Raw genomic sequence first — 19521 nt, 5'->3', positions numbered from 1 at the left:
AGAGAGTGCCGGACTGAGCTCACAATGACGACGCCTCCAACCGGGTTGCCAGGTATTGTTGCTCAAATCACTAAACCGTAATCCCAATTTGAGTTGTTAATTATACATAAATGGAAGGTTCATTATTAAGACACTAATGCGTTGCTTGAAAACACAATCTAATTTTATTCAGATGAAGCTGATCATATTTTGATTATTGTTTTAGATACAAAAAGACGGGAGCTTTTCCACTTGCCTGGCAACCTACAGCATCAGCAACACTTTACTTTGTAAAAATATGAAATATAAAAATGCACTATATATACAATAAAATAGAATAATATTGAATTAGCTAACTATAATAAATCACCTCTGGCCACATCACTCACACGGCTATAACACCGTTACTCTGTTGTTTGGTTAAATCTTTGCACTATTGTTTAAAGTCGTATTGCAGTGGGCAGGAATGTTCTCCTGCATCTGTCCTTGAGACAGCAGAGCTGGAGAAAGGTGGTGGAGAGGGTGGTCCGGGTTATCCAATATGGATAGTTTCTTCAGTGTCCTCCTCTCCACCACCTTTTCCAGAGTGTCCAGTTTGCTGCCAATGATGGAGTCGGCTTTCTTAACCAGTCTGTTGAGTCTGTTGGTGTCTCCGGCTCCAATGCTGCTCCCCCAGCAGACTACGGAGAAGTACAGTGCACTGGCCACAACAGACTGGTAGAACATCTCCAACATCTCACTGCACACGCTGAAGGATCGAAGTTTCCTCGAGAAAAAGAGTCGACTCATCCCCTTCTTGTACACAGCGTTGATGTTGGTCTTCCAGTTCAGTCTGTTGTCGACGGAGACACCCAGGAACTTGTACTCCTCCACCATGTCCACATCCTCTCCCAGAACTCTCAGCGGTTGTGGAGCCGTCGTCTTCCTCCTGAAGTCCACCACCATCTCTCTGGTCTTGGCCACGTTCAGAAGCAGGTGATTTCTACCGGCCCACTCCACAAAGTCCTCCACTACTGCCCTGTACTCCTCCTCCCGTCCGTCCCTTATACACCCGACCACTGCAGAGTCATCAGAGAACTTCTGCAGATGGCATGACCCCGAGTTGTACTGGAAGTCAGTGGTGTACAAGCTGAACAGGAAGGGAGACAGAACAGTTCCCTGTGGAGCTCCAGTATCACTGACCACCGTATCAGACAGCACACGGCCCAGTCGGACAAACTGTGGTCTGCCTGTGAGTCAGTGACGCGTTAACTCCCACCACCCGCAGCTTCTCACTCAGCAGCACTGGTTGGATGGTGTTGAATGCACTGGAGAAATCAAAGAAAGTGATTCTCACAGAGCCACCATCCACCATCCGGGTTGACCACCCTCTACACCACCAGAGTTCCATCCAGGTGTGACTGAGCTCGTTGCAGCAGGTAGATTATGGCATCGTCCACTCCCACATGGGGCTGGTATGCAAATTGCAGAGGGTCCAGTGAGAACTTCACCTGCGGTCGGAGGTGGGCCAAGACCAGCCTCTCCTCTCATTCACTCATTCACTGAATCATACCAAAATCCTTAAATGTACAGTTTGTCAAGGCTTCTTCTTTACGAGCAGGGAGGTAAGGGCCTTTAAGTGAATGATCTGAATAGTTCTTCCATCACCTGCTGACACGCTTTTGACACCCGTCAACCATTTCTGCCAACATTTGCAAAACATTTGCTTATTGAATCATCCCAACCATATTTCCCCTGGCATAAATTCCTACAACATCAGTTTAGGGGGTGTGAGGGGTGTAATGTTGGATCTCTGAAATGGTTTGAAACATTAAAATGTATATATATATATATATATATATATATATATATATATATATATATATATAAATATAAAGCTTCTGGAGGTTCTGTTCCACCATCAACTCTGTTAACAAATAGAACCAATTCAGGTCAGTGATTATCATAAAGCCTGTGATGACACAATGTCATACACTGAGATTCTGCTGCTTCCTCAGGATGCCGTGAGTGACATTTTAAAAAGGTAGAGCTATCAGACTTGTGGTGAGACCCTCCTAATACAGCCCAGTGACTCTATGTGACTTCAAGTTTTCACTGATACAGAGAGACACTTTTGTGACACTTTTGTGATCAAAGTGTTATCATTGCTTTAACACTGAAAGTTTACAGCAGTGATTGTCAAAGACTGGGTCGGGACCCACCTGATGGGTCGCAGGAGAATTTATTAGGGTCGCCAAATAAATCTGCACAATTTCTTCCAGTCTTTTAAGTGAATATTTATATCTGCAGTTCACCTTTTGAGCCACATGAGGGAGCCTGAATGTTCATATTGGCCGAACCGGATGTTGCTTCCTGCTTGGTGTCCTTGAGCAAAACACTGAACCCTGAGAGGAGCCCACTGCTCCTAAAGGTTATGGGTTAAATGCTGAGGTCAGATGTGTATACCTGTGTATATATATGACCATTGTAATATGGTTTAATGTTTTTTAAATTTTAATCAGGAGGAGACCATTGATGTAAAGGGATTTTGGCGACACTACAATGCATAAGAATTAAGTTCGGGAAAAGAAAAGAAAAACACCAAATATGTAAAGCACGTTTTTTTCCCTGAAATAAGTGTCTATATATAATCAGAAGGAGTTCATTGATGCAAGGAGTGATTTTGGTCACCATCCATCCATCCATTTTCCTCCGCTTATCCGGGGTCGGGTCGCGGTGGCAGCAGGCCAAGCAGGCTGACCCAGACTTCCCTCTCGCCCGCAACATTTTCCAGCTCATACTGGGGGATCCCGAGGCGTTCCCAGGCCAGCTGGGAGATATAATCCCTCCAGGGTGTTCTGGGCCTTCCCCGGGGTCTCCTCCCAGTTGGACGTGCCTGGAAAACCTCCAGTGGGAGGCGTCCAGGAGGCATCCTGATTAGATGCCGGAACCACCTCAGCTGACGCGAAGGAGTCACACGTGACAATACAGTTATGGAACATGTTTACCGTGTGTCTTTTCAGCGTTGCTCTTTGTAGACATACCTGCTCACTCCGCTCACCGCTGACAGAAACCAGTATTATTAGTCCGGCTCCTTCTGAGGAAACATTAGGGTGGAGTTCGTTACGGCATTGTTTGTGTTTTAACAACATGAGTAATTATTATGAGCTAACTACGGCTGGATAGGCCCACAGCTAGATCCCTAACAATTCACATACACACATCAGAGAGGCACTGATGATGATGCAACCAACAGCATAGTGCATAGTGACTAAACACCTTGAGAATCCGAGGGCCTATGCTAGACTGTTGTTTGTAGACTTCAGTTCAGCCTTTAACACCCCACAGCCTGATGTTCTCCTGAAAACACTGCAGCTGATGAATGTCAACCCCTTCACTACTAAGTGGTACCACTCATTCCTCACCAACCGTACCCAACAGGTCAGGGTGAACAGGACCTCGTCTGAACCCTTGACCATCAGCAACGGCGCCCCCCCCAGGGGTGTGTCAGTTCACCAGTCCTGTTCACCCTGTACACTAATGAACAATTACATGATACCATGATACCAGAAAGTCTTGGTCCTCTTCTACCACGCCATAGTTGAGAGCGTCCTGCGGTTTGGCATCTCCGTCTGGTTTGGCAACCTCAGTGTACAGCTGAAAGCCCAGATCACCGGGCTAACACAAAGAGCCATGAAAATGATGAGTCAGACAGCATCCCACACTCCAGGCCGTCTTTGATGAAACTATCATCAGACGGTGATGCCCCTCCGTCAACGACTGGCCTCGGATCCTCCGCAAACTGGAGATGGGAGCGATGCTGGGGGGTCGTCGCTCGGAGGCCGAACTGGTACGATGACAGCGACTCAGATTAGGATTTTAGCTCTGTATGCAGCAGTACTGACAATCCATCTGGAGACAGTAGCAGCCGCGTATTTTGCGTCCGGCATTACTGTTAGCACCCTTGGTCGCGTCTTCCACCCCGGGTTTGGTTTAATTTAATTTGATTTGATTTGATTTGATTTGATTTGATTTGATTTGATTTAATTTAATTTAATTTAATTTAATGGCTTGCTAATAATATGAAATATATATAATATTTACTTGACAGTCACATGGTAGTTATTCTTCCTATTCATTGGTTTCTGAACAAAAGCCTGTCAGGGAAGACGATCGGTGACCCAAGAGGAGTGATGAGTCCAACTCACCTTTCATCCTTTCTGGCTGCGGCTCAGTGTAGAGCGGGTCGTTGGCGGTGCGATTCCCAGCTCCTGAATGCAGGGAGACACTGAAGCACAACTGGCTCCCCGAACGCTTTACAGCACCCCACAACTCCTTAATACTTAGGATGGGTTACAGGTCAGGGAACAATGACTTCCATTATATGAATGGGACTACCTGTGCGGTGACGATACTATAACTATACATATAGCAGATAGATGGGACCCTCCTCTTAGGTCTGGTGGTAAGAGGAGACCGCTCTGCCTGATCCAGGCCTGATTACATCCGTATCACTGCTCCTTTATGTTGATAGGAGCCAGTAGAAGTATTAGATTGAAATATCTCCACTGGCTCTATGTGTGCCATGTTGCTCTGAGGTTCAGTGGGCTTCCTGCTGATCCCAGATCATTTGGGGGAAATGGTGAGGACAAAATTCTGACTTGGATAAAAAGTTACCTTACATGTGATATACCTGTTTATTCATTTAATAGAACTCATAAGTTAAAGATCACTCACTCTTTTGTTCTTTGATTTCTTTGTTTTTTTTATACTGAAGTGAAGATATCTTGAGATACAGGTATGGAGATCATTAATAACATTATCAAAAGAGTCTAATTATTAGTAGTTAATGCATTATTAATTATTTATCTTACTCAATTTGTAATAGGTTTGTAGGCTACTCCCACCGGAGAGAGAAGACAATGTGGAAGACCGAGACTCAACGTTACCGCGGTTCATCCAGACTTTCCACGAGGACGAAGAAGAAGAACCCGACCAGATCAGAAGGACGACTGAAGACGAGACAAGACGAAGAGCGTGGGGTGTTTCAGTCAACAAAGTAAGTAGGCATCTATTTAAGACGACCAACGTAGCTGACATACAGTTGTGATAAGCTACAGTTAGCGCTACATTCTGTATGCTGATGATACGATATTAAATACTCCTGACTTGATTTTGATGTCAGGCCAGGACTCCTGTGTCTCCTGAGGGTGGATGTCAACCAACCCATCATCCAGGAAGCTGTGGCAGCCCACTGAACACCAAACTCCCCCCATCAGTTGGATCCCTGAACTGCCAGCCCCACCAACACCCTACCTCCACCCCCCAGCAGTCAAGAGGATGAGGAGGGCAAACTGGACAGCAGAGGTGTTTCAGTCCACCAAGTAAGTCATTTGAACTACACATGATGACATAACTGTTAGACACTGCTGCAGTAAAATGAGGTTTTATAAAAGGTGCTCAGAAACACTACCGCTTTAGTGCACAGGGACCACAAAAATCACAGAAAGTGAATGTTCTTCATAGTAGCTCATTACATCCTGTTTGTAGATTAAATATTCTACATATCATCATGTTATTTAATCACATATGGATCAATATTCATGATCTGTTTTGGGGTGTCAGGGCAGGACTCTTTTCCTGATGCACTCGGCAGTCGATGTCAGCTAGCCGAACATCTCAGGAAGCTGCAGAACCACAGCAGTCCACCGAACACACCTCTGCGCCGAACCTGCTTCCAGACCCCAAAACCAGTGCGTCAACATTGAGATGAAGAGGACGGCAGCCCCGGTCAGGAGGATGAGGAGCGCTACTGTTTGCATCTTTGTTTGGTGTTGAATTCTATAAAAAGGTTAAAATGTAACATGATCCAGCATTCTGTGAGATCCTTTACCCCCCCAGTGAAGTCGGGTTAACATGAAGCTTCTTAAAGCTACTACGAGGAACTTTAAAAGTTACGCTTGATGGATCAGACCCGGTTTCACATCTGCACCCTGCTGATAATCAGCACTCTTTGTTTGTAAAATATCTTCTTTGGCCAAGTATGTCATGTACACTTTGTTTTATTAGATACACGATAACAAATCCATATATCCATATATAAAATAAAATACAGAACAGCTCACTTTTATCCTTACATCAGCATAAAATAAAATAAAAAATATGATTTAATAATCCATTCTTAAGTAGGCTATATGAGCTATGCACATGGATAAATAAACAACAGCCAATACTTTAACTATGCACATATTAAACAATGTGTACTTCAAGGCACACATTATCACAGAACAACTTCAATAACTTGTGTATGAGATAGTAAATAGTAAATATAGTTCATATATATACACAATGCTTATATTACAAATATACTTATTTTTACACGACATAGTAAGAAAACAAAGAGGAAATGTCCACCAAGTACATCGGTAAGCCTTACTTAGAGATTTACTTCATTTACCATTACACACATTACACAAATCCTTCCAGTACGCACACATGTGGCATGTTAACGCACTTTGGAGGTCAAAGTGCACAGCTGAGGCAGAGGTCATCAGTTAGTCGATTGCTTAAGGGCACATCAGCAGGGACTGTAGAAGAATGACTCTCACAGCTTCTCCTGCCTTTTTTCTGGAAGATTGTGACCATCATGAACTTTTCTCTTCGGGCCAAACTTTCTCGCTGGGTTGACAAACCGCCTCTAATTAACGGTGTATGGATTTCTTTTGTTAGCATTTAGGTCCTCCACAGAGTAGAGCGGGGTATCGGTGCTGTTAACCCAGCACCAAGGAGTATCGAAACTTCTCTCATCAAATCACACCAGCAATCCATCCTTTTTGAGCATCAGATCTTGGAAAAAAAGGCGATTTGTACGGTTTTGCTTGCAGCCAATCACTGCAAGCACTCCCTTCATTTAATGCGACGTGTGATTGGTCCAGTACCGCAGCAGCTACTACCCATACAGCAGGTTCTGAACACGGAGATGACAGAGTAGCTAACGGTGCTAAAGGCGCTAATATCAGTGCTGACAGAGCTGACTTAGGAGGTTGGGAACCGTATCGGTGGGCATTGAGCGTGACTCATGCTTGCCGCATCCGCGAGGATCACGAGCGTCGGTGCGGCCAGAGTGACTTCACATCATCAGACCCCCCCTTTGATTTCTAGCTACGTGAGAGGGCGGGGAAAATGGAGAACTCTTGAGAATGCGTGGTGTATAAAAGATCTAAACGTTTCCTCGTCACGATTCCACGTCAGCTCATGTCCGCAAGATCGTCCCAGCGGAAAAGTATAACCAAGGTTTTACGCTTCCGCTCCGATGCGGTCTGGGAATGCGGTTAACAGTAACCGCTGTATGAGCGCTGTGCAGGGCCGCGGCAATATGCTAGCCAGTGGGACACACACACACACACACACAGCATCCATTCATATGTTGGGTATCGAATAAGGTATTGGTATCGATGTCATTTTAACGGTATTGGTACAAGCGTCGTAATTTTCTAAACGACACCCAGCCCTGCCACAGAGTGATGCCTCTTTGCCAGCCGAGCCTCACAGATAGCCCACTGCAGAGCTTCTCCGGCTGGCAACTCAGTATACCCTTCCTCTGAGATATGGTGGATCTTCAGGTAACGCCCCGGCCCGTGCAGAGCCACTGTATGGAGGTGCGAGAAGAGCAGTTGCAAGTCCCTTGTCAGCGTGTAGTGAGACACCAGCCTCAGCTCAGTGGGGATGTCCGCCTCCTCTGAGTAATTAAAAATGGCCGCCATGTACTTGGACAGGTCCTGGCCCCCGGCTTTGGCTCGGCCCACCTCCTCTCCGATAAGCTGGACGGCTGCGTTGGAGCTGAAGGCGTCGGACCCGAAGCAGAGCCCTCCGTCTGCCTCCTCGTCTACGCCGCCGCCATCGTCACCACCTGGAGGCTTCGGCCTATGGTTGAGGCCCGGTGAGCAGATCACCAAGATGAAGTCGCTGTCCCGGATCTGCCGGCAGTGCCAGGCCATGCTGCCCTCCTCAGCAACGCTCAAAGACTCCCAAAGGTCCAGGCACACCTGGGGAGCAAAAAAAATTAAAGAACATGGTCACAACAAAATAATCTAATAACATTAACATCATATTAAAGTATCAAAGAATTGAACAATATAGTAATTAGCTTAGTAAGATCTGCTTCTGTAGCACAATGCATCATGAAACATCACGTCCGCTACCTGAGTGGCCATGTGCTGTTGTATGAAGGCCCCCAACTGCATGACGGCTTTGACGTGTGCGGGGCCATCGTAGCTGCTGTAGCAAATCAGAAGACGAGGAGGGGTCAGCCTCTTGCTGGGCAATGACATCACTTCCTCCTGAGTCACGCTCTCCCGATGCTGCTTGATAACATCTGAATGAATGACAAACAGAAATCTGGTTGCTCGGTGATGAAGAAGAGGAAAACACAGGAGGTAAAAAGAACGAGTTTACAATTAATAACAATTACTTATTCAGTTAGCTTTCACGAGATGCAAACAGTGATTTTACACGAAGCACTTGGTTTGTCTTGGCACCTGGTTTGATGTCAAGTTTCTTCATCCAGAACTTGGGCCTCCTCCTGATGAGAGCAGCCAATAAGACTACAAACATGGCTACCACGGCCAGGGATAGTGGAAGAATCAGAGCCAATGAGGGAGTGACAGAGAGTGGCAGGGAGCCTCCTGAGGATGGGGGAGTTGAGATTACATGACAATTCAGTGACAGAGACATTTTGGGTAATGTGCTTATCTGATGGGACCGATCATACTCGTGTTCAAAAATAATGTTTTATAGTTTTTGTTGCGAATGACGCTCTTTATATCTCCACAGGAAAAAGATTTATACATTGTGAGGATCAGCATCAACCAAAACAACCTCCCCTACCTTTTTGAATGCGCAAGACCCGTACGTTGAATGTTTTCCTCACTGCATCCACTTCGTTAGCTGCAATCTGTGACACGAGAAATGTTATTCCTGACCTCGGACACTGTAGTTTGACAAAATGATCTTAAACCTGCATTCATTGATTATTTTTGGCCACTTAGCTGGAACACAATATTGACTTTAGAAATAAGTCAGTATGTACCTTAAGTTGAGGTGGCAAACGTGTTAGCAAACAGTGAGAAATGGCGACCTCTTTACACAACATTACACTTGTCATTTCATCGATAGTTAATACAAACATATTGAATAGTGCAGCTTTAACTCAAGGTCCACTTCTGGCGTCTACAACCATATCTCATAAAAGGTGACATAATGTTAACTGGGCCATCTCCTATAAAAACATATATGTGACACAAGTATTTTAATATCACATGTTTAATACAAGGCCCCCTGAGGTTGTTATATAATATGCAAATAGTGTGAAGCATAGATGAAGCAATAATTCATTTTACCTCGCAGGAGTAATTGGTTCCTTCTTCGAGGTCATTCAGCTGATAGCTGTGGTGAGTTTGGTTTTTGCTGGAATTCTAAGGAAATAAAATTTATAGCAAATTATTAGGTTCAAGTGGTTATCAAATATTACTACAATACAAATAACAGACGCAAGGTATTCATGTAAAGTTGAAACCACTGACAGGTGTGATGTCTGTGTATTTCTTCATGCCGTTCGCGTAACACAGTGAGAAGTAGCCTCTGATGCCCAGGTTTGGGGGAGCCAGGTTAAAGGTCACAGTGATGGCAGTCCCTTCCTGCTGGACCTCGATGTTTTTGGGGTACCAGTCTACAATAACCAGACCGTGAAATAATGACAGATGTAAAGCTGATCATCACAAGATGGCATTGTTGTACCAGATTATTTGGGAACAATGAGAAACATGTTCTCTCACCCTTTTTGCACTGCTCAAGACCATTCTTCTCTGCACATGCTGCGGAACCACAATGTACACATTGTTATAGATTCAACATTGTTTTGGCAATAGTCTCAGAGCTAAAAGTTGCCTTACAGCGGGTGGAGAAGAACTTGCTGCGGTAGAACCTCTCCCACTCCTCAGGCACTGGCAGAGCCATGACGGTCACAGCATACTGGGACCCAAGGGAGAGGCCGGGGAAAGGGTCCGACTTGTACACCTGCAGAATGCAGCGGCAACCGTGACCTTGGTATTATTCAAACTTTTATCTGATAAGGAGAGTTATTGACATGTGCTTTATTCATGTTTTAGAACGGCTATCACATTAATGTGATAGGTCCCCTATCTTCAACTTTTAGGGCCACCCCCTGGTAGTCTATAAATCGACTAATCGGTACATTTATTCTAAGTCAATTAAGATTTCTTTAGTCGATTTTATGATGTTTAGTTGTTTTCAAGGTATTCAACATGAACTCAAGTGGACATTTGCGCCAAATTTGAAGAAATTCCCTCAAGGCGTTCCTGAGATATCATGAGCACGAGGCGGACGTTAGGCCACAGTAACCTTGACCTTTGACCTCCAAAATCGAATGAGATCATCCTTGAGTCTAAGTGGATGTTTGTGCGAAAATTGAATAAATGCCCTCCTGGGGATTTGCGTCCACAAGAATGGACGGTACGGATGGGCAAACGTACGTGTGGACAGAGACATAAAAACGTAAGGCAACAGAAACGAAGTGAGTGGATAGCGAACTGTTGCCTAGTAACGGGCAAATACACCGCAACAATATAACCACAAGAAACATCCAAGGCACTCTCTTTTAAGCACTTAAAATGTCTCTATTGTAATGGTATAGTCATGTGAAACAAAAGGTTTTGACTCCCTGACAAAGGCCTGCTGCTGACAAGCATCCGGGTTTGTTTTTAGATCTCACATGATCTTCCTGTCTACGTGTATCGTTATCCAAAGAGCACCTTGGACAAACTCCCATGAGTCCAGGAAGCGCTCCTACCAGGGCGGGCTTACTGTGATTGACAGGTCGCTGCTGCTAGCAGAGACGTATACGCCGTCTCTACGTCACTCCCCTGCATTCCAAATATGGTAACTTCCTTAAACCAAGATGGTGACGGTAAAATCGCCGAACTCAAGGCTTCAAAACACCGGTCCACAAACCAATGGGTGACGTCACAATGACTACGTCCACTTCTTATATACAGTCTACGGCTCCTACATAAAAAAATGTTGACATCGCAACAATGTGTTTCTTTCATTGTCAAAGCTGGGATAAACTAATAATGTGTAATAATACTTATACATACAATACATTGAATTTACATTATCATCACTATCACCTGTTAATATGGAGCGTCCATGTCTACCTTCGCCCTAGTTGGGATCTTATCCAATGGTGCATGACGTAGTACAGGACGTGGGACGTAAAGTCCTCCAGGACATTCTCGTGAAACAAAAAGCAATATAAATAAAATGCCCCCTTTTTGAAATTTACAGCTGCTGGGTGACCTTCAACAAAAAATGCACAGCTGTTTCCTCTCAGCACATTTTTCTACAGTTTTTAGAACAATGATGCCACTGCGATCTGCCCTAAAATATAGCATCATTCCACAATCGCCGGGTCATGATTTGTGAGGACTAAAATATTTTTTTTTCTTTTGAAAGGCAGTAAGAAAGATTAAGGATCCACTCTGAATAGAAATATATATATTTGAAAAGTACGGTTTTACAAACTTTGTTTGTCTACCTACCGTTTGAGCATGTGAAGCTGAGAGGGACAGGTTTCGGTGGAAGAGAAAGAGTTGGCAAGCAACACTGGTCCCTCCCAGGGCCTGGAGGGAAACCTGAAAGCCTCGCAGGAAGGCGATCCCTGCGCAAAAACATCCAATGGATAAAGTGAAATTGGCGTCACAGACGTCTGCGGCTATTGAACATCCAAGTTGCAGATATACTGATAATAATGTAAAATACGTGGGTGCGCTATGTGCTTCAAACAGTTCAGTTCATGGTCTATTAAGCTGTTGACTTGGCAGTCTGTTACACTGTCACCTGTCAAAGACCCAGTAATACACTGAATAATCAATGGAGCTGTCTCTCACCTGTTGAAGCGAGTCATACTTATGTTACCTTTCAGTAATAACTCACTGCGTTTCACCTGAAATAAATCTTGTTTATATCACCCTAATATGAGAAATTACTTCTGGTGAGGTAACTCGTCCCCGACATTATGAATGAGTTTTAAAACTGCCTAGAGACTTTAAAACCAACTGAACCACTTCATGACGTGCTTGTGTGCATGCAGAAACTGGCTTTGTCGATCCATAACAACATACCATAGTAGCTGGGCTTCCAGGAGACAACAATGGTGTCCGATTTGGGGTCTAGCTCATTTACTAACTCGACCTTCACATCATTCGGCGCTTGGACGTAGTGCTGACAGAGTTTACGGTCTTCTTTTCCAAGCAACTCAAAACACGGCCAGGGAATGCAACCTGAGGAAGAAAAACCAATGGATACATTCAATGTCAAACTGTTTGACATTCAATGTCTCAGTATATCAAAGCAAGAGTAGTCTGCAACCATGCTAGCTGCTCGGTGAGGCTGTACTTAGTTGCTACGCCCACAATCACAATGTTAACATGCTAATGCTTAAACAGGAAACATTTACCTTGTTCATTTACATTTACCTTGCAAGTTAGCAAGCTAACCTTAGCTATTTAGCACTGAACACAAAGTATGGGAATGTCAGTAGTTTTGCAGACTTTATTCTTAAAATACGTAAATGGAAAAGTGAATATTTTGACCTGATTGTGGCTAGCTAGCGTAGCGTTAAACCATTCATCCTTTGAAATGTGAAAGTCTGAACCAAATTTCCGGGTAATATTTTAGGTTGAACCAAAGTGGTGGACCGACCAACTAATGGATTGGTTAACGTTGTTGATCTTTGCATAATAATAAAATGACTTAAACATGCATTCCCTCTACTGGCCACCAGGGGGCGACTCCTCTGGTTGCAAAAAGAAGTCTGATTGTATAGTAAAGTCTACTTCTGTCTTTGATTTATTAAGCTCAGTAAACATTGTAAACATGAGTTTATGGTCTCAATCTCTAGTTTCAAGTCTTCTTCAATACAGCATGATGTTCATTTAGTAAATTATGGTCCATTTAGAGTCAAATAGACCATAAAGCAGGGTGTGGTTTAGGGCGGGGCTACCTTGTGATTGACAGGTTACTAATACTCCTCTGTCCGTTTAGGACTTGTCTGTGTCTTCCTTGTCCAACTTTAACCGTTTCATAGTGTGTTTTCAGTTCATGAAATTAAATTGTGACCTTTTTGGTCGCCTTGTCTGATTCAGCGCTCGGTTGTACTTAGACCTGCTCTCACGTGTCACTTCTGGTTGCAAAAAAACAGCGACAGCCAAAATGCCAAACTCAAAGCTGCGCTCCAAATCGCATACTTTTTCTTTTTACCTTTAGTACATACTACAGCTACTCTTACAAATTCACTTGGGACATACTACTTCGTCATGCACTTTGAACTTTGACCCTCTTGCTGCGCACAAGATTGTGGGTCAGAATAGCCAGAAAAGCATGCTGGCTTACCATCCTTGACATCCTGGTATTTTTCCTATACTGCATTTGACATACTATGTTTTGGGACACACTAAATATTTTTCTGGCATACTAAATAGTATTGTGGTATGGGTATTGGAACGCAGAACAAGGCTTCAAAATTGTAGTCAACAAGCCAATGGGTGGGGTCACGGTGACTGCGTCCACTTCTTATTTCAGCCTATGGCCGGCAGCAACACACAAATATCTCACCTATAATTACCAGCAATTCATTTTTTTCTGTCGCTAGATGTAATAAGTCATAGCCGCAATCCAGCTGGCATTTGTTTATTATGACCTCAGGGATAATAACAACTGGTTCTACCCTTTCTGTGTTTGCTATGGAGGTTAGCCTAGTGTTCCAATCCTGGTATGAACTTGTGCAAACAATGTGGCATCCGCTCATTATGGTGCAGTGAAGTGTCACTTCAGGTTATGGACAAAAAAAAGACTCTAGAGAACATCTCACCGCTGCCCAAATATGTTAGCGCAATAAAGGATTCAGTGCATTGAAGGCTTGACAAAGCTGTGAGTTCCAGTGCAGCCCGTCGGAATCAGACTTACTTCCAAACCCTTCGATGGAGTTAAAGCCCAGAGCCCTCTTGAGATCAGCTCTGGTTATTCTGCAGTATTCACAACCAGGTCCTCCCTGCAGAGGAGAAAACAATAATGAATTCAGACTTAGCACTTTCAACTGCATTTTTTACCAATGCATATTGTATGTTGTTTGCAAATCGTGTCAGTTTCACGCCAGGTGAACAGCCTGGATGAACGAAGGTCAACACTCTAATGGAAACACAGCACAGAAACAGATATGCACACAGTCGTACGCCCCAACAAAAACGGATACAATTATTTTGTTGAATTTGAACATCACCTTGGATTACATTAACATCAACACTATTCCAGGACTGAGAACATTCTTGTTCAGCTGACAAGAGTTCAAATTCACAGCAGAAAAAAAAAGAAATGAACAAAACCATATATTATGAAACATTGTTATAGTAGATGTTATATTAGATTGATAAATAGCACTACAGGTAAGTGAAAAAATAAGACCCTTTAAGACGTGATCGGATGCCAAAAACATTAGCTGTGTTGGGTCACAACAATCTCATAAACTGTGACGTCAGTAGATACACTACATGCACGCCCACTGCTGCATCGGTAGGAACCGTGAATCAAGGTCTCTCCCAACTGTGGCTGGCTTGCTATTAGCAGGCTCCAGATATCTGAGAGGGACAGACACACACTGATCTGAGCTTTTGGTTTGCATTCGTCAATAAGACCTCATGATTAATAGAGGTGAAGCCTCAGGAGACAATGACCTGCCGGGGAGCTAATGCTAGTTAGCGAGCCGAGTTTGTTGTTTGCCCACAATCACAATGCCAGAAAACATTTACACTTACCTAGTGTATTTAGCAAAATTAACGTTTGCTACTTAGCACCAAACAGATTATGGCTGAGGCTGATGGGAATGTCTTGTAGTTTTGCAAACCTTATTCTTAAAATGTAGTATTGGACAAACAAAACATTTTGACCTGAGCGTGTTAAGTTAAATTATACCATTCATCCTTTGGAACATGAATGTCTGAACCAAATTTTTTGGTAATACACGTGAGGCTTCTGGAGACGACGACCTGCCTGCGAGCTAAACACGGCTAGCTAGCAGCTGTTTTGACATCTCATCGCAGGGTAAACAGGTGTAATTATGGCCCTGTTCCATTGAGGTGGGCTGGTGTCGAGCATGTTGGCTTAGTGTAATAGCGATGACACACTAAATAGAATGGTACCATAGTTCATTTGGTAAATTACACCTATGTTTACCCTGCTATGACGGGTCAAAATAGCTGCTATGTAAAGGGCCTCTTGTGTGACCTGGGCTGTGTTCGAACATTACATGCTAACATGCTATTTATGCTAAGTATGACAGAAAATTGAGAATGTATTTCGTTCACACTGCATACTTTGTGGATTTTGTGTTTGCGAGAAATGCCCTGATATATACTACATTCGCAAGAATTTCTGAACGTGAGACGTGCGTTTACTGCACATCCGCAGCTGCCTCATGATGCATTGTGTCTAGTTGCCTCAAGACCGGCTGTCTTCTGAGATTTCGAGCTAGGCTAAAAGTTGTTAATATGTCACTACTTTATACCATTTTGATTTTGTTTTTAGGTGAGAACATAGCCGCTAGGATTTCCAATGTGTGGTCAATTTGTCCACAAATATTTAGATTATTTCACTTAATCGTGTGTTCTTTTTCTCCATAGGTTTTCTTCAGTCTCTGTGCTGTAAAATAAACTTGAACCCCAGAGGAATGTCCAATACAATGAGCCAAGTATAGACCAAGAAAAAAGGGTCTTTAGTTACAGGGAATAATAAACCACAGTAATGATAATGTTGACTGAATGTCTCAGAAACAGACTTTGTTGTTCTAATTCACAGTATCTGGTTTCTGTTTTGAAACAAATGACATAACCTGAACTAATTCATAGTGAAGGCATTAATTCATAAACCAAAATATGATTCAGTAATGTCAGAATGTGCAAGTCAAACTGTTTTAAGAAGGAAACCTTTCTTCTAACAGGGTAAATATTATTAAACCTACACTCATGCATATTGCTGAATTGCCCTGCAGGTTTAGACACCATAGCATATCATTACCATACCGTTGACCTTATGTAGACTGACAGGTAGAGACTTTTAAAGAGAGAAAGAGAGTGTGTGTGTGTGTGTGTGTGTGCATGGTGGTTCACACAATGGCAGTTAACCTGTCAGGTTGAGTACTAACCGTCAGCCTAGCCTAACTACGTGCTTGCACGTAAGCCAAGAGCATTAAAAAAGGTTCCTAGCGTGCAGGGAACAAATGTGAGGCCCTCAAAAGGCACGCTCACAATGTAGGAGCTTCTCTCAATTAACAGGACACACATGAACGAGGGTGTTTCAAGAGTTTGCGGTCTGCCAAAGTGAATCTCATCACATATGTGCGCCCTCTAAGGGGAAACATTTTTGACAAAAAAAAGGATTGCGAAAGGTTTTTTAAAATAAAACTCTTACACAGATGAATTAAATTTGATGTGCTTCCAACATCAGTTTTTAACGGGGCATACTACTTTTTTTCGTCTATTTTCTCCTCACAAACAGCTCTGTGCTGAAGGATCCAACCCATGATGGTTGCCTGGAGCAACCTATTCAAAACAATGTGTCCCAACATTTCACAGAGAGGAGACCCGTTCTGGCCATTCCACGTTTACAAGAAGAGGGGAGAGGGGCATCTCGTCTGATTTTTAGTAAAGGCGGAGGTTTCGTCCTTGTAGATATAAGAAAATGACAAACACAAAATTGTATCTGAGATGTTGGGAGATACAGTATCTATAACAATTAAAGTACAGAAAGCACCTTTCTTCAGTGAAGAGATCTTGTAGACGTGTGAGTAAGACGTAGATAACACACCCGTCCCGTTTTCTGCAGAAACGTGCTTGCAATTTAAGATTTTGTTCTTCCTAAGCTTTCTGAGGACATATGGCAAATAATACATTAAATATGATACAATCCTCTTTAGTTTCGTTTACAACATAAAGTAACACAATTTGAATTGGCCAAATTTAAACCTAAATATCAAAATAAATGATAAATTAACTGATTTTTTGGGCAATCTATATAGTTCAACTTATTTTCTGACACGTTAAAAATATCCAAAGAAGCTCTATTTGGCGCGGTAGTGCGGCGTCTCCCAAAGCTGCAACAACATGATAATCTTTCATGAGCTCCTGGCGAGGAGACTTATATAGCAGACTATCTGCTGAGGTCCTCAGGAGTGCTTCTTCGACTCTGTGGTGGCATCAGCCATTTTTTATGGAGTGGTCTGCTGGGGTAGCAGCATCTCGACAGCCGACAGGAAGAGACGAAACAAACTTGTCAAGAAGGCCAGCAGTGTGCTGGGGGTGTCCACTGGATACGGTGGAGGTGGTGGGAGACAGGAGGGCCATCATTCCCGATGAACAACACCTCCCACCCCACGCGGGACGCCCTGGCAGCTCTGTGCAGCTCTGTGCAGCTCTGTGCAGCTCTGTGCAGCTCTGTGCAGCTCTGTGCAGCTCTGTGCAGCTCCTTCAGCCCCCGGCTGCTGCTGTCAGGCTGCACAACCAGCTGTGCTCCCAGTAGACCACACAACACAAAAACATCTGTGCAATATAAAAAAATATCCTGTCTGTATATATATTTTTTGTTATATTTTAGTTATTGTGGAATTTTTACTCTTTTACTTATTTAATATTGTTTACTCTTTTATTACTTATTTATAATACTTGTTTTTGTTCTTACACTGTCCACTATGCCGCTGTAATCCTGTAAATGTCCCCGCTGCGAGACTAATAAAGTATTTTTTATTTTATACTGCTTAAAGCTTTTATGCATAATCTGACCATAGAACAAATGATCTACCAGTCAAGTAGAAGAGATGCCTCAGACATTATATAGATGCATATTATATTATATATAGAATTTATGTTTTGGTACATTTTGTTAAGGGTTACTTGTGGGACAGGATGTTGTTTAAAAGTTATCTGTCTGCATTTCCCCATTGTAATTTGCACAACCTAAAAAGCTTGCATAGGATCACAGTACCTGTCTTCTAGGTTCGTAGTTCTGAACCATTTTTCCTTTGGGACCCTTTAAATAAAGTTGTGTTGTCCTGTTCAACCAAAGAGTCATTTTTCCTCCTCAGATTTGATCGATTTTTAAAAGGTTCAGGGCATCAGGACATGAACATGTCCAGACATTCACAAGCAAAATCCATGATTAGAAAAAAAGTCAGAGAAAACGATGTAACATTATGAAAGATATTTCTTCTGCTCTCCCATTCTCGTCACCCGTGACCCTTCTGATTTCTCTCGTGGCCGCGTGGGGGCCCCTGACCCCCAGGTTGGGAACCACTTCTCGGGGTTATAACTGAGTCGACCAAAGAGTTTGTTATTTGAATAAATCAGGAAAAATGTTCCGATAAGTCAAATGAATAACGCGTTGAAGAACATCACGAAAAAGCAGATCTATGTTGTCACATAAATAGAGGTTTAATAACTATGATGCACTTATTTTTTCCCTTCTGGTTTCTGGATACAAAACCGCTGAGTTGGAGCGAAGACACAATCTGAGGCTCGTGTTGTTGGAATCATGACGTGTTCGATGAAAATGAACCATTTATGTAATATATGTATTGCGGGATGAAAGCCAGTTACAAACGAATCCAACGGCTGTGCAGATTCACAAACGTCTACTTCGCCAAGATAAGAATTTCAGTTATTAAACTTTAAAGCACAAACATAACGTCCATGTTTGCTGTCTGAGCAGGAGGACGGCTCCTCCTCTGTCGACGGCAGACCAAAGGAAATACGTCGACAGCCGGAGGAGAAGCAGCATGTTTTAAAAAAAAAGTTGTATACATCTTAGCTCGGCATTAGTTTGAGATAAATCTCCACCTGGACTGGGGCTGCAACAGAAGACTTAGTCTGCGCGTATGACAACGTCGCAATGCGAAACTTTACACTTAAGGGTAAATACACAGCAGATGGGATTATCCTGTTTACCTGCTGCACACAGTCCAGACTGCAGTCCTGGGGAGTGATGACGGCCGAGGTGACATCATCCTGAGCCTGGAGCTCTTGCACTCGTTGTCCTAGTGCAAAGAGCTGGTACAAAACAAGAGTCGCCTTCCACATGCTGCTACAGCCAGCGAGGCATGGTCCAACTGTGAGCACTGGAACCTCAAACCCACACACACCCCCACACACACACACTGAGTGGACTAAGAAGCCTCACAGCCGGTGTGAACGGTGGAATCTAAAGTCTGAGTGTTCTCGTCGTGCGGGAGAGTAAGTGACAGGAACCTGGGAGGAAGCAGAAAAGACGATGAGGGAGAGTGGTGTCTTCAGGCTATGGGTGGAGGCAAAGCCCTTTTTAACAGTCACGCTGCCAGACTCGTTGGTTTTGTGTTGCGAGAGCAGGAGGCACGGAGCGGGTTCGAATCTCAAAAGTCTCTCGGCCAAGAGGAACGCGTTCTCACTTGAGCTAAAAGTGTGAGGG

General features: G+C 43.5%; 1 protein-coding gene across 1 annotated transcript; it reads right to left on the bottom strand.

The window, feature by feature from the left end:
* Positions 1 to 6012: 6012 nt before the first annotated feature.
* LOC306711364 (interleukin-17 receptor D) lies at positions 6013 to 19299 on the bottom strand. Its single transcript, XM_079180262.1, has 12 exons — positions 19026 to 19299; positions 14002 to 14086; positions 12159 to 12317; positions 11577 to 11695; positions 9909 to 10032; positions 9792 to 9830; positions 9540 to 9685; positions 9357 to 9431; positions 8845 to 8911; positions 8496 to 8642; positions 8160 to 8332; positions 6013 to 8003 (listed from the first exon to the last, which is right to left on the bottom strand). Exons 1-12 carry the CDS (start codon positions 19155 to 19157, stop codon positions 7452 to 7454), a joined length of 1818 nt encoding a protein of 605 aa, XP_079036388.1. The 5' UTR covers positions 19158 to 19299; the 3' UTR covers positions 6013 to 7451.
* Between the last annotated feature and the right edge of the window lie 222 nt (positions 19300 to 19521).

This window comes from Pholis gunnellus (assembly GCF_910591455.1).
Source record: "Pholis gunnellus genome assembly, chromosome: 2".
In the NCBI taxonomy this organism is placed as follows: Eukaryota; Metazoa; Chordata; class Actinopteri; order Perciformes; family Pholidae; genus Pholis; species Pholis gunnellus.
Note: the sequence above shows the minus strand (reverse complement) of the source record. Positions and strands in the feature narration are given on the sequence as shown.

Excerpts from the sequence above, each read along its gene's own strand:
- LOC306711364 (XM_079180262.1), bottom strand. The coding sequence starts at position 19,157 with ATGTGGAAGGCGACTCTTGTTTTGTACCAGCTCTTTGCACTAGGACAA. Across the intron at positions 8,643-8,844 it reads GGTCTTGCGCATTCAAAAAG|GAGGCTCCCTGCCACTCTCT; the intron begins GTAGGGGAGGTT and ends CCCCATCCTCAG. Across the intron at positions 8,004-8,159 it reads AACAGCACATGGCCACTCAG|GTGTGCCTGGACCTTTGGGA; the intron begins GTAGCGGACGTG and ends TTTGCTCCCCAG.